The following is an 11,990-nucleotide window of genomic DNA, read 5'->3' as shown; positions in this document are numbered from 1 at the left end:
GGGGGGGGGAGGAATGTACATCAGATACCACCACCAGTTCACGAACAGTTGCAGATGCCAATTAGGAAAAGAAAGCCTTGTGTTTTTTTCGTCATTTTTCTCTTTGGTCTAAAAAGACTAATGCTGCTACAATTGATTAATGTATAGATGATACTGTAGGTAGGTATGTAACCCGCGAACTGAATTGAAGTGACTTTTTGGTAATATCATCATCATCATCATCATCATCATCATCCAGTATATATATAAATACGATCACGATAATTTCCGATCTCGTACTTTTTTTCCTTATTTCTTTATTTATATATATATACTTATTATCTTCTTTCGTTTTATGGCTGAGCTGGACTGACTGCCGAGGTGGTAGTGGGCAGGAAAGGCTGATGACGATATGAACAAGATGCGTGATGATGTTGAATTCGATTTGATTTGATACATACAACATAATAGAATAATAGAATAGAAAGTACCAGGTAGGCAATGTGAAGTGAAGTATACTGAGAGAAAAAAAACTAAGCTTAGGTAGGATCTCTGCGACGAGCTGGGCGTTTGTTTGTTTGGTTGTTTTCTTCTATAAAGAATCCCGATATATCCATCTACGTATTCGACAAATTGGACTCTTTTTCACGATCTTATCTCACTCTTACCGGAAGCGAATAGGACTTGGGGAGGTGGTGTACTTCGACAACACCAACAATGCTGACATGATGGTGATGACCACTACCACCAGAGGTAAAATTTTCACGAGTCAACTCTCTGGCATGACAATCTTGCCAATACCATCCCATCCATCCTTTGCACTCGCCGCGACTCTCTGAGCAAAGTCGTCCAAAGCTTTCTCTCCAAACAACATGATTGTCTCGTTTTCTTTCAATGCAATTAATGCGTTGGAGCTGTGCTTCGACTTTGCTTGTGCGGAAATTTTCGTCGCGTATTCTTGCAGTTTTCGGACATGTGCGAAAGACATGGCGTGCAAGGTGGTGATTTCGGGAAGTACAGTTCCAGAGGCGAGATTGTTGCAGGTTCGGACGATAATGAGGAGGAAGTCGATGTAGACGTAGCATGCGTGGAGAGTTTGAGCTAGGGGGTCGTGGGAGGCGCAGAGGGTGGAGATGTTGAGTTTTTCGATTTGAAGGGTGAGGAGGTCGATGTCGTCTTTGGTGGGCGGCTTCGAGGCTTTGATGGCGTCGAGAATGGGAAGGAGGGTGCAGACGGCGTGGGCTGATAGACGTTCGGCTTGTGTGAGTTGTGCCGTGGCTTTTTCGTCGTCGAGAGCGGTTTGGAGAGTGTCGACGAGGCTGTCTGTGATGAGTGGGATCTGTTTCGAGGCGAGGGAGTGGGCCTGGGATAAGAGGTGAGCTGAATTCCTGATGCCATATTTCCCCGTATGCGGATCGCGCTAAACGCATGTTGTAGTGAGAGAAGAAATGCAAGTGCTTACCTGATCCATCGCCAGGTTGTACACTAGCCACACTCGCCCGGGCAACATGCCAACATGTTCAGAATCAGCACTTCGCGTCTCGTTGCCTTGAAGAGCTTTCTCCACGTTGAAGCCAAAGTTGAAAGTGGCATTGAAGTCTCGGTTGTCTTTCAGATTCGTCCAAGCAGCGATCACTCTGGGCCCAGTATCGCTTGTGCCTCGACCATATCCTTTTCCCGAAAGACGAGCTAATCGGCGATGTTCCAGCAGCGTGACTCTCCGCATGAAGCTGAGCCGGATCTCATCTCGCAGCCCATTCAGCTCAAAAATCATGCCTGTTTGCTTGTGTTCGAGCACAGCAGCCTCAGCTTCGAAGAGCTTATTCTCGTGTCGGGGCGGCACTTGGAGTGCCTTGTTCGTCTTATCATGCGGCTCGAAGAAGTGTCCGTTCGGTAATGCAGTCCGGAAAGGATGTGTTGTGCTGATTCTTGTGAACAGTGTGTGGCCCACAGTATCATATTGGACTTCCTTGATGCTCAGCGAATCAAACAAGCGCATCGCTTCGCTGCCTAACCCAAGTCGCATGTACAAGTACACTAGGATCAGCCGAGCCTCATGTACCTCTGGCTCGAACTTGAGCAGCTGCTCTGCCAGAAAGGCTGCTTGGAGCAGGTAGGCCTGTTTGCCTTTGAATTCCGAGTATAGCTTGACCAGTCCAGAAATGGCGAGATAGCAAGGCTCCGCTGCTGCCCTTTTGCGCACACCAAGGTCCAAGGTAGTAGTCGCGGTATGTAAAAGCTGGATTGCCTTAGCCACAAACGCCTCGTATCCTTCCACAGCTGCATCAGTATCAAGAAGCTGCTTGAAAGCGGCCTTCATCTCCTCGGCTCTGCCCTCGAGCCACTCTCTTGGCGATTCGGTTGAAACATTCCGCGAATCTGCAGAGTGCATTAGTGCATAGCAATGATTATCACTGCATAGTAACACCGCTTGCAATAAGTCAGGCAAAGCAATCGCAGTACCTACCGCTCGTTATGGGCTGCTGCTGTCGATGTAGCTGCAATGCATCATAGACCTGCTTGCTTTCTCGGAATGCCTGCCGTTCTCGAATACCTTCGAGATCCTGTTCACTCTTCTGCAGAGCAAAGATCTGCCCTGCCACTCTGCAATCAAGCGTCCGATCGTCATCAAATTTTTCGCTCACTGCTTTCCGAGCCAGTCCCAGTGCGAGCTTGGATTGCAAGTCGTCCTTGGTAGTCGAAAGAAGCTGGGTGTAGGCGGCATGGGCCATGTAGACTGCGCGATTCTTCGGCTGAGACTGCTTGAGCTGGATAAGTGTCTGTTGCACATCCTCTATCCGGTTGTCGTAGATGGCTCTCTGGTAGCGGAGTGCCAGGAGTTCTGATCGATAGTGGCCATTACTGTTGGCCTTGTATGCGTTATCCCAGAGCTTACGGATGACGGGCCCTAGCGTTCTCGGAGGTGGGTAGGTATTGCTGAACGAGTCCGCAACGGCCAATTCGATCGACACTAGGTCGTTCAGGTCTTGAATAGCAGGCTGAGTGGCGACGAGTTGGTCGAGTATCCGAGGTCCTTCGGGATCGTCCGGTCGAGAGGCACATATCAGTTGCAGTTTGGTGGTGAGCAGGGTCACGTCCTTGGGATTCTTCTTGAGCAGGTCGTCGCAGCGTTTGATGCCTTCTTGGAACTTTCCATCCTTGGCATATTCCTCGTACGTCGGATACCGGGCCATGGCTGAGATGGTGTAAGAAGTCTTCAGCTATCCATGGCGGGTTGTAGCCCCGGCAACTAGGTCTCGGTATTTTCCCCCTTTTTGTTATTCCCCTGAACACTGCGGTCTTTCTGTCGTGCTCGCTGGTGTTGTTCTCGGAGTGAAGAACCGATTTGACGTGCGGCTCTGCGGACGGATTGAGAGGTGGAGACGATCCCTGTCTAGCGCCATGCATGTGCATTTGTAGTTTGGACCCCGAAGCTCTCCTTCGTCGAAAGGACACCTTCACATTCACATCATCACTTACGCTCCACCTCATATACCACACGACGAACCAGCAGTCCGTCTTCTGCTGCGACGAACCTCCTCGAGACTACTCCGAAACCACTCGAGCAGAGACGACAGCCAGCCATCACAACAACTCCTGATCCGACACAATGGTATGTCTTCCACAATATCACTGTCGCCTTTCTCGCGGTATGGGGGACATTTTGTTTTGAGCATTCACTGACAAGCCTGGCTGTTGCAGGCACAAACACCACAACAACGGAGAGCGAACAACGCATATGCTGCTCGCGAACAAAAGAAGATGGGAGCTCCACAGGAGGTTCGAGAGTCATTACAGGCTGCAAGCACAAAGGCCGCGAAGAAGGTCGAGAAGGCCCCTATAAGCAAGGGATGGCTATGTAAGTTCGTCCGATGCAGGACCAGGAAGATTGAGAGAGCACAGTCTGGTCGAAGGAAGACGGGATCTCGGGCTGGGTATACGATACGGACGAACCGCTGACTGGAACCCTACAGATCTCATGGTCTTCGTTGTCTGCGGCGGCTTGATCTTCGAGCTTCTCCGCATTATCTTCAGCTACTTTTAATCAATCAACTGAACTGCGATTTGCAACAGTCCCAGGCGGACATCAGAAACTGGTGGTCGAGTTCGAATTGTACTAGCCTATATGCGAGCATACGATTCATCTTGACCGAACTGAGATCTTATAAGCTTGAAGCATGGCTGGATTATAGGAGAGGTGTAAAGGATCTGGCACAAAAAGCATTCGGGGAACATGGGCTGAATCAGCGATGGTTTCATTTCAGGCTCAACATTCACCACAGTTCAATGAGCATTTCAACACCAACCCCCAACGTGTTCTGCAGAGCTCATACTATCCGCCGCACCTTTGAAGAGGAGACCTCTCTTCACGATTAAGCACCGGGTGACGGCGCTGACCGGTTGACAGATGTAGCATAGATAATGCGACCACGCGCGGCTTCAAAGAATCACTCTGCCCTGTCCAGAATAGTGGCGTGTGAACAAGCCTCAGTCACCACACCTTTCCTCACCAGGCTCACTTGTGCGACGTTCAGGTGAGCTTGCAAGATCCGTATCGTTGCCAGTTATGCGGTCCCGGACATCAAGTTGGATTGTGACAAGATGATCTACTATCACCACCACCGCCACCACCACCACATACCATCCCGATCTTCTACTCTCTTCCGCATTATGTCTGCGAAAGCTCCGATCTGACTCGAAATTTAAGCAAGCAATTCAATCCATGATACGTATCCCTCTCACTACACCGACAGCCGAACAGCCGAAGATAGGATTATATCCGAAATGAGAGATAGATTTTCAGTGCAGTAGTTGTGGTTGCTTACTTACTTACTTATGCGAAGCTCTCTCTCTCTTACGCTTTTTTTTCTTTTTCCTTTTTCTTCTGTAGTTACTATCTACTGTGTACTATGTGGGGAAGTAGGATGATGATGAAGGGGTATGGTTTTGATTTTGATTTTTTTATGATGATTAGAGAAGGCGTGGATAAGTTGTTAGAGGCAGAAGAAAGATATGAAGAGTCTGATTTGGGATTTGAGGATTTTGTTGATGATGATGAAATATGGATGGAAATTATTTGTGGATGATGTTGAAGAAGAAGTTATACACGCGCCGGACTGGATGAGGATGAGGATGAGGATGAGGATGAGGATGGGGGTTTGTCGAGAGGTAAGATGATTTGATGGATGGACTTTTTGTGGGAATGGGAAAGAAGAAGAAAGAGAAAGGAAAAAAAAAGAGGAAAAAAAGGAAAAAAGGAAGTCAGTGCTGATAATAATTATATGAAAAAACATTGTCGTATGCACAGAAAGACCCGTCCTCATACCTCTACCAAAGGTATACCTCTTCCCAATTCCATCTCGGGTATACATCATCATAAACTCATAAAAGCCACCCCCAACCCAACCCAACCCAACCTCACAACTTCGCCCTCACCCCTCCACCTCTTCCCATCGAATCCCCATCCAACAAACTCCTCATCTCCGCCCTCGGCCAATCCGGATTTTTCGAAGCATCCGGTCTCTCACGATCCCAAGCCCATTTCCGCACCAATTCCTCCTCTAATTCTCCCTCGAGCATTTGCACAATATATTTGCCGAGCACGGGGAAAAATTTCCAGCCGTGGAAGTTTCCGCATGTGGCGATGTAGAGGCCTTTTGCTTGTTTTTGTCGTTGTTGTCCTTGGGGAGAGGGAGGAGGGAGGATGCCGCGAGTGTGGGGTGAAATGATAAAGTCGGCGGAAGTGGTGAATGCGTCCCTGATTTTTTGGAGAAGAAGAAGGAGGTTAGTTATTCGTGAGGGGAGATGGGGAGAGATGAGAGAAAAAAAAAAACACATACCAACAAACCCTATACTTATCAAATTTCCAAGCATCTCCCTTTTTCCCATAAAACACCTTCTTCGCAAATCCAATATCCCCCTTCATCCTCTCCGAAACCTCCCACTGGCGATAATCTTTTCCGCTAGGCGGAGCAGAAATAAATCTCCCGGGAAAAATTTCCTGATTATTGCTAAAAATCGTTTGACCCCACCATTTCAATTCTCGAGAATTTTTCGTCGGGGGAAGACTTCCGATGAAGGGGCCCGTGGATGCTGTATACCCTTGGACGGCGACGGGCATATTTTGGAATTGGGCATAATCGGAGTCGGAGAGAGTTGTCATTCCAGTGGTAATTCCCGCTGCGAGAATTCGATCGCCAGAGCGGAGGGATGGGTTGTTGCTGGCTTGGGCGCTGATTTCGAGGAGTTTGGAGGTGAAGGCTCCTGTGCAGAGGATGGTGTGGGTGGCGGTGAGAGATGTTCCATTTGCAAGTTTGACTCCGATGCAGTCTTCTTGGTCGTTGAATTGAAGAGTGGAAACTTCCGAAACGACGTATTTGACGCCCAGCTCGATGGCTTTTTTGGTGACGGCGCGAAGACAATCTCCTGCAGCAGCCCATCCACTAGTTTTGTTCAAAAGAACTTCTTTGACGCCTTCATAATCTGCTTCGTTGAAGAGTCCTCCAAAGAGAGTTTTGGCCTCTGCGATAGAAACGGCTTTGAGATCTGCTTGTCTACCCAATTTCTTATAATTGTCGAGAACCAATTGCGCATAATCACTCCGACACGCCCACCAAATTCCCGTTTCGTGGTAATATGGTTTCCAGAGATCTTCGGTGCGGAAAATGTCTTGTGCTTCGAGTGCGAGTCTGCAGTATACAATGTCGTCGTAGTCGGCGCGGACCACTTTGTTCCAGTCCCAGGAGGCGGCCACTCTGCTTTCGGCGTCGTATGCGTCCCGGTCTACGACGGTGATGGACGCATGGGGATATTTCTTGATGAGGTGATAGGCTGTCGAGATTCCAAACACGCCCGCTCCGACGATGAGATATGACGACGACGACGACGAGGCCATTTCTTTTTCTTTTTTCTCTTTTTTTCTGTTTCGTTTCACAAAAGGGGTGCAGCAGTATATTTTTGAATTTCTTCAAATCTCATATATATCTATTTACGAAGAGGATAATCCAGCTGGTTTCCTTGCCCAATTATAGAAAGGCGTCCCCCCCCGAGTGGGGCCATGACAGTGTCTATCCCACCAATCATAGCCGAGTACAGCAGTGCAAGTGAGTGACAGAGGGAACATGATACCAGATTTGCATTTTTGTCCAAGGAAAGACAAGAATGGCAGCACTGCGGGAATCGTCGGATTGTCGGTGAGAGAAGAGGAAAGTGTCCCTTTTGAGGAGATACGACGATAAGAGAATGAGAGGTATGGCCTGATCGGTAGGAGGCTACCTACCTGGGTAGAGAGATGACTCAGCATGCCAAGTTTTGTTGGATTCACTTTCACTCAGCCACGCTACCACTAGCCACCACTATAAGCCCCACATTCGCTACCCTACCTGTCACTCCCAAATACAACTGAAATATCACGACAGCAACAACAACAACAACCATATCCCAAAACAAGCAAACAACCAAGCCTCTAGCGCAACAAGAAAAGAAGAAACCCCCCAAAAAATGCCCCAAAAAATGCCCCCCCAAGTCCGCGTAGGAGTAGGAGTCTTCATCCTCTCCTCCTCCCCCTCCACCTCCTCCTCCTCCCCCTCCCAAACCTCCCCCAACTCCAACCCCAAAAACCCCACCTTCCTCCTCGGCATCCGTCTAAATTCCCACGGTTCAGGAACCCAAGCCCTTCCCGGCGGGCATCTCGAATTCGGCGAAACGTTTGAAGAATGCGCCATCCGAGAAGTGTTGGAAGAGACTGGCCTCCAAATTACGAAACCGAGATTTTTGACTGCGACGAATGATTTTATTTTGTCATCATCTCCATCGTTTTCGGAAAAGAAAGAAGGGGAGGAGGAGGGGGAGGATAAAAAGGAGGATAAAAAACATTATGTGACAGTGTTTATGACTTGTGAGAGATTGAATCAGGAGGATGAGCCGGAGAATCGGGAACCGGAGAAATGTGGAGGGTGGGAGTGGGTGGATTGGGAATCTTTGGTCAAGTGGGTTGATGATGGGGAGGAGGAGGAGAACAAGGGAGATGGGATGCGGAAAAAAGTCTTTACTCCTTTGATTAGTCTGATTCGCCAACGACCGGGCCTTGTGCCCAGCACTGCACTGTCTGAACAAGATTGACTTTCTGTTCTCACGCAAACGGGCCAAGGACATGAGAGGAATGCTGCCTTTTATCTTCTCAGCTTTCATGCAATCATGGATTTATTTTCTCATCTTCTATGCAATCACCGACTTGTGCTTCACGCTGCAAGATATAGCCTCAACTAACAATAGTGTACGTGTGCAAGCGCTAAAAGCCTCCAACGTTATTCGTCTCACATCATTCGTGTCACCCCGTCTGTCTTTTATTCCAATGTGGGCCTCAAAGGAATCCATCCGCCCAATTCAGCTTCTCCATTACCATCCTCGTCCATCAGGGGCGCCGTAGGTCGTCTGACAGGCAATGCCGGAGCCTTCTCGTCGTCCTTCTCAGCACTCATTTTCCCGCCATTTTGGAAATTCGTCTTCACCGGCTTCCTAGGTGGCGGAGGCAGAGGAGCGGGAATCCGTTTCTCTGTATCGCCATTAGCTCGAGTCGGTGGAGGGGGAAGTATCACGTTTCTAGTCATGGATTGGTGAGGGGCATTATGGGCCCGTCTGGATTCGGGCAATGGAGGAGGATGGACAGACTTCACCGAGGAGGAAACTGAGGACGTCCCCGAGGAGGATCGCAGAAGGTTAGGCTTGGTAGGCTTCGGCGGGGGAGCAGGCTTGCGTAGGGTCTGCCTGAGCTGATGATCTCCGTGACCATCCATTTGTGTGCCCGCGAGGTTCGTAGGATGTTGGGCATTCTGCTGTGGTGCCTTGAACGACGGAGCGCTCTTCCTAGGCACGATCTCGCCACGAACACCTCCCCTGCTGGGACTACGAGATAGACTCGCTGGATGTAATGGTGGGGTATTTCCCGGAATGTCCACTTTCACCCAATCTAGCTCATTACTTGGTGTGAAAGGATTCGAGAGTCTTGCTGGGTTGGGAATGTGACTCGCACTGGGTGGCTTCACAGTCGATTGTGCCGGCAAACCATTGTCCAGCCACCACTTTCTATCATTTGAGCTCGCAGGCGGCAGGCCAGCTTCCACTGACGTATATCCGTACAACGACTCGTCATCGCTGTCTGCCATATCGCCAGCGGTATGGTTGCCAACAACAGCTCGACGCTTTGCATATAACTCATTGCTGATTCGCTCCTTCTTGGCCTGATCCACAACGCAGACCTCGCACGAAAACAGTCCCCATACTGGTTTGTGGTCCGAGAAGCGCAGTGGCGCAGAGTCGTAGTACAGCTGTTGAATGTTGTCGCCCTTGATCAGAATCCTGTCGCACCAGGCAGGAATCCGGGCTTTGTCAGAAGTATCGTACTCATCGGTTCCAGGGTCGAATTTGTATGTGGGCAGGAATGTCGGTGTCCGCTCCGAATAATGTAAAAAGACTTTCCCTCCAATCATCTGTAAATTCAGCTGGTCATTCTCATACAGCTGGCCCAAGTCTCGCATCTTGATCAGCTGTCGGGCACGCTCGTTGTGAAGACCGATGCGGTAGTTGAAGTCCCCAAACCAGATGGCCGTATCGTGGTCATCAATGCATTTGTTACGTTGGAAGCGTAGTCCCGAAGAAATCGTGCGGTAATCTTGGTTTCGCTCGTCGTAGTTTCCAAACCCAGCAGCCAGGTGGGCAGTAACCAAACAGATGGAAGTGTCTGCGAACTCCATGCGAATTGCCACAGCGCCCTTGTTGCCCGCCATGCCACTGAGGCCCGTCTTTTTCACGGCGCCTTCAACATTGCGGATCATCGGCAGGACGCTGACCTTGACGAACACAGAGAGCGAGGCACCGACGAGCTGACCACCTCTCAGCATCACATACTCTTCGCCTCCATACTTCTGGGCTTTCCTGTTAAGTGTATCTCGGACAGCGGTCTCCCACATTGACCGTCGCAGTGGGTCTGTTGACAAAATCTGATTGACATCAAGATCAACAATTTCCTGGAACGCCACGGCAACTATTTCTGGTGATCGATACTCTTTCTCAACTTCGGGACATAACCACGGACTCAGATCTTCGCCTAGGCCGTGCGTTCGTCCATTCAGATTGAAAGTTCCAGCCCAAATGTTAATCTTGTCGGTACTCGTGTACTCTCGGTATCGTCGGCCCAATTCTATCGTGACCCAATCATTGATCGGATCGTACAAGTGCACTGGAGTCTGGCCAACCAAGCGACCAAGCAGCATATCCATAATCGTCTGTTTCCGTGGATCTTCGATGTTGTTGATGTAGAGCCTCTGTGCCGACTTCCTGATATCGGCCAGTGTTCCTGCAATCGACATTTTGCCAGATCTCGTGAAGGACGACTTGAGAGCTCCTGTGCCGGCGTATATCTTGGAGAGTTCGTCACCATTGTCAGCCCAAAGTATACCATGTCTTGCCCAAAAGTCTGATGTGGGCCTGGGTTCGCGTCGCTGCTCCAAGAACAACTCAAAAGCAATCTGCGAGATGATGGTCTGGACCAGGTTTGTGCGGTCGAGGCAGTCCAAGCAGTTCGTCCTGAATACACCAGCTTGCTTCAGGATCTCGTTCTGTACAATGGCGGAATGTTTGCGACCATTCTGATTAACAATGCCCGGTGCATCTTCCGACAGGTAGTACTCAAATGCGTCTACAGCCTTCTCAATCGATCTCCTGATTCCGCTGGCAGCCTGGTACCCGTTCGGCCCCCGGGTCTCTGCGTGGAAATCGTAGTTCACCGGAATGACGTGCTTGTGCTCGGACTCCGCCCCTTTTGCGTGAGTGTTGAGCAAGCTGTTGTCAATATGATGCATATAGAGTCGCGTCAATTGCGTCTCTTGCGGCTTCTCCTCGCTGAGGAGGTTTACAGCCACGATATCGCCATAGGTCTCCGAAAGCCGCTGCATGTGCTTGTCAAAAGCCGGTTGCGTCGCCTCAGCAGACCGAGTGATCTGGATCTTTTGCTGTCCTGGCAGGCCGGAAGCCTGTTCCCAGAACAAAGGCACGCTGCCTCTGCACTGCACGTAAGAATAGCACAAACGATCTGTGGTGAAGATCGTCTCGGTCTCGGAGAAGTTGGCCACGTTCCCATCATCATCAATGCCTCTCGAATTGAATCGTGTACCGGCTCTTCGGCATGACAGCCTGGAGATCAGAGTCATGTTACTAGGCAAGCCGCTGGTCTCGCCTCTCGCAGGTGAACTTGCGGCGGGAATTGCAACAGTGTTCGCATAGCCTCTTATGGCAGATGTCAAGATCCTGCTCTCGTCCAGTGCCGCCTTCTCCCTGCCGCTGAGCCTGCTTCGGAAATCGACCAGTGGCTGAATCATGTACGTATTCCACAGAAAGCCGCCATCCAAGCTGTCAATGGAGACCGTGGTAGTCTCTGCTGGACGATCCTGAACGCGTTTCGTGAGATCAAAGTCGGCAGAATAGTAGAATGTCCCTTCCGAGAGTAATTTCTTCAGCTTCGAACAGGGATGTTCGAGCAAAGCATCTCGATGCCCGCCTCTATCGTAAGCATCGGCGTCCAGATGGTCCGTCGGGAAAGGGTTGACCTGATCGTGAAGCAAGTGATCGTACTGATTGGAAGTCAGGCAATGGAAATCGACTCCCATGATCTTGTTGACCCGTTCTCCCGGTCTGACCTCGGCAGCCTTTTTGCTGGAATTCACCACGCAAAGGAAGACGTCTCCATTGACCGTCACCAGACCGAGAGTGCCCTGGATGGACAACGAGGACAGCGTTCGATAGCCCTGCATGTCTTGTTCGCTCCATGGCGAGAATTCGACGATGCATCGAGGTGTGCCGGAAGCAGTGATGGAGGTGGAAGAGCCAAAATTGGTCTGCTGTCCGGTGGTGGTAGGACTATGTCGGAAGAGCAAGACATGCGAGTCGGTGGCGAGGGCGATGGATCGCTGAGAGCCATCGCGGAGGAAAACACGAATGGCCATTCTTCCTCGGGC

The 11,990-nt window shown here is 50.1% G+C and overlaps 5 protein-coding genes across 5 annotated transcripts; 2 read left to right on the top strand and 3 right to left on the bottom strand.

Moving 5' to 3' along the window:
* Positions 1-461: 461 nt before the first annotated feature.
* On the bottom strand, positions 462-3,267 carry SEPMUDRAFT_151173 (uncharacterized protein). The gene is made up of 3 exons (XM_016906647.1): positions 2,447-3,267; positions 1,442-2,358; positions 462-1,342 (listed from the first exon to the last, which is right to left on the bottom strand). The coding sequence occupies exons 1-3, from the start codon at positions 3,171-3,173 to the stop codon at positions 749-751; spliced, it is 2,238 nt and encodes a 745-aa protein (XP_016758270.1). The 5' UTR covers positions 3,174-3,267; the 3' UTR covers positions 462-748.
* A 204-nt stretch (positions 3,268-3,471) lies between these two features.
* SEPMUDRAFT_127822 (uncharacterized protein) lies at positions 3,472-4,358 on the top strand. Its single transcript, XM_016902172.1, has 3 exons — positions 3,472-3,592; positions 3,682-3,838; positions 3,954-4,358. Exons 1-3 carry the CDS (start codon positions 3,590-3,592, stop codon positions 4,022-4,024), a joined length of 231 nt encoding a protein of 76 aa, XP_016758269.1. The 5' UTR covers positions 3,472-3,589; the 3' UTR covers positions 4,025-4,358.
* Positions 4,359-5,249: 891 nt separating this feature from the next.
* Positions 5,250-6,909, bottom strand: SEPMUDRAFT_165820 (nucleotide-binding domain-containing protein). The gene is made up of 2 exons (XM_016908190.1): positions 5,820-6,909; positions 5,250-5,737 (listed from the first exon to the last, which is right to left on the bottom strand). Exons 1-2 carry the CDS (start codon positions 6,872-6,874, stop codon positions 5,398-5,400), a joined length of 1,395 nt encoding a protein of 464 aa, XP_016758268.1. The 5' UTR covers positions 6,875-6,909; the 3' UTR covers positions 5,250-5,397.
* Positions 6,910-7,491: 582 nt separating this feature from the next.
* Positions 7,492-8,100, top strand: SEPMUDRAFT_110536 (uncharacterized protein; the record flags this gene model as incomplete). The annotated part of the gene is made up of 1 exon (XM_016900849.1): positions 7,492-8,100. The coding sequence occupies one exon, from the start codon at positions 7,492-7,494 to the stop codon at positions 8,098-8,100; it is 609 nt and encodes a 202-aa protein (XP_016758267.1).
* A 57-nt stretch (positions 8,101-8,157) lies between these two features.
* SEPMUDRAFT_151170 (DNase I-like protein) lies at positions 8,158-11,797 on the bottom strand. Its single transcript, XM_016906646.1, has one exon. The coding sequence runs from the start codon at positions 11,784-11,786 to the stop codon at positions 8,325-8,327; it is 3,462 nt and encodes a 1,153-aa protein (XP_016758266.1). The 5' UTR covers positions 11,787-11,797; the 3' UTR covers positions 8,158-8,324.
* Positions 11,798-11,990: the final 193 nt, after the last annotated feature.

This window comes from Sphaerulina musiva, assembly GCF_000320565.1.
Source record: "Sphaerulina musiva SO2202 unplaced genomic scaffold SEPMUscaffold_9, whole genome shotgun sequence".
Lineage (NCBI taxonomy): Eukaryota > Fungi > Ascomycota > Dothideomycetes > Mycosphaerellales > Mycosphaerellaceae > Sphaerulina > Sphaerulina musiva.
Note: the sequence above shows the minus strand (reverse complement) of the source record. Positions and strands in the feature narration are given on the sequence as shown.

Excerpts from the sequence above, each read along its gene's own strand:
- SEPMUDRAFT_127822 (XM_016902172.1), top strand. Across the intron at positions 3,839-3,953 it reads TATAAGCAAGGGATGGCTAT|ATCTCATGGTCTTCGTTGTC; the intron begins GTAAGTTCGTCC and ends GGAACCCTACAG.
- SEPMUDRAFT_151173 (XM_016906647.1), bottom strand. The coding sequence starts at position 3,173 with ATGGCCCGGTATCCGACGTACGAGGAATATGCCAAGGATGGAAAGTTC. Across the intron at positions 2,359-2,446 it reads GCAGCAGCCCATAACGAGCG|ATTCGCGGAATGTTTCAACC; the intron begins GTAGGTACTGCG and ends TGCACTCTGCAG. Across the intron at positions 1,343-1,441 it reads ACAACCTGGCGATGGATCAG|GCCCACTCCCTCGCCTCGAA; the intron begins GTAAGCACTTGC and ends CTCTTATCCCAG.
- SEPMUDRAFT_151170 (XM_016906646.1), bottom strand. The coding sequence starts at position 11,786 with ATGCAGGGCTATCGAACGCTGTCCTCGTTGTCCATCCAGGGCACTCTC.
- SEPMUDRAFT_165820 (XM_016908190.1), bottom strand. The coding sequence starts at position 6,874 with ATGGCCTCGTCGTCGTCGTCGTCATATCTCATCGTCGGAGCGGGCGTG. Across the intron at positions 5,738-5,819 it reads GATAAGTATAGGGTTTGTTG|GGACGCATTCACCACTTCCG; the intron begins GTATGTGTTTTT and ends CCAAAAAATCAG.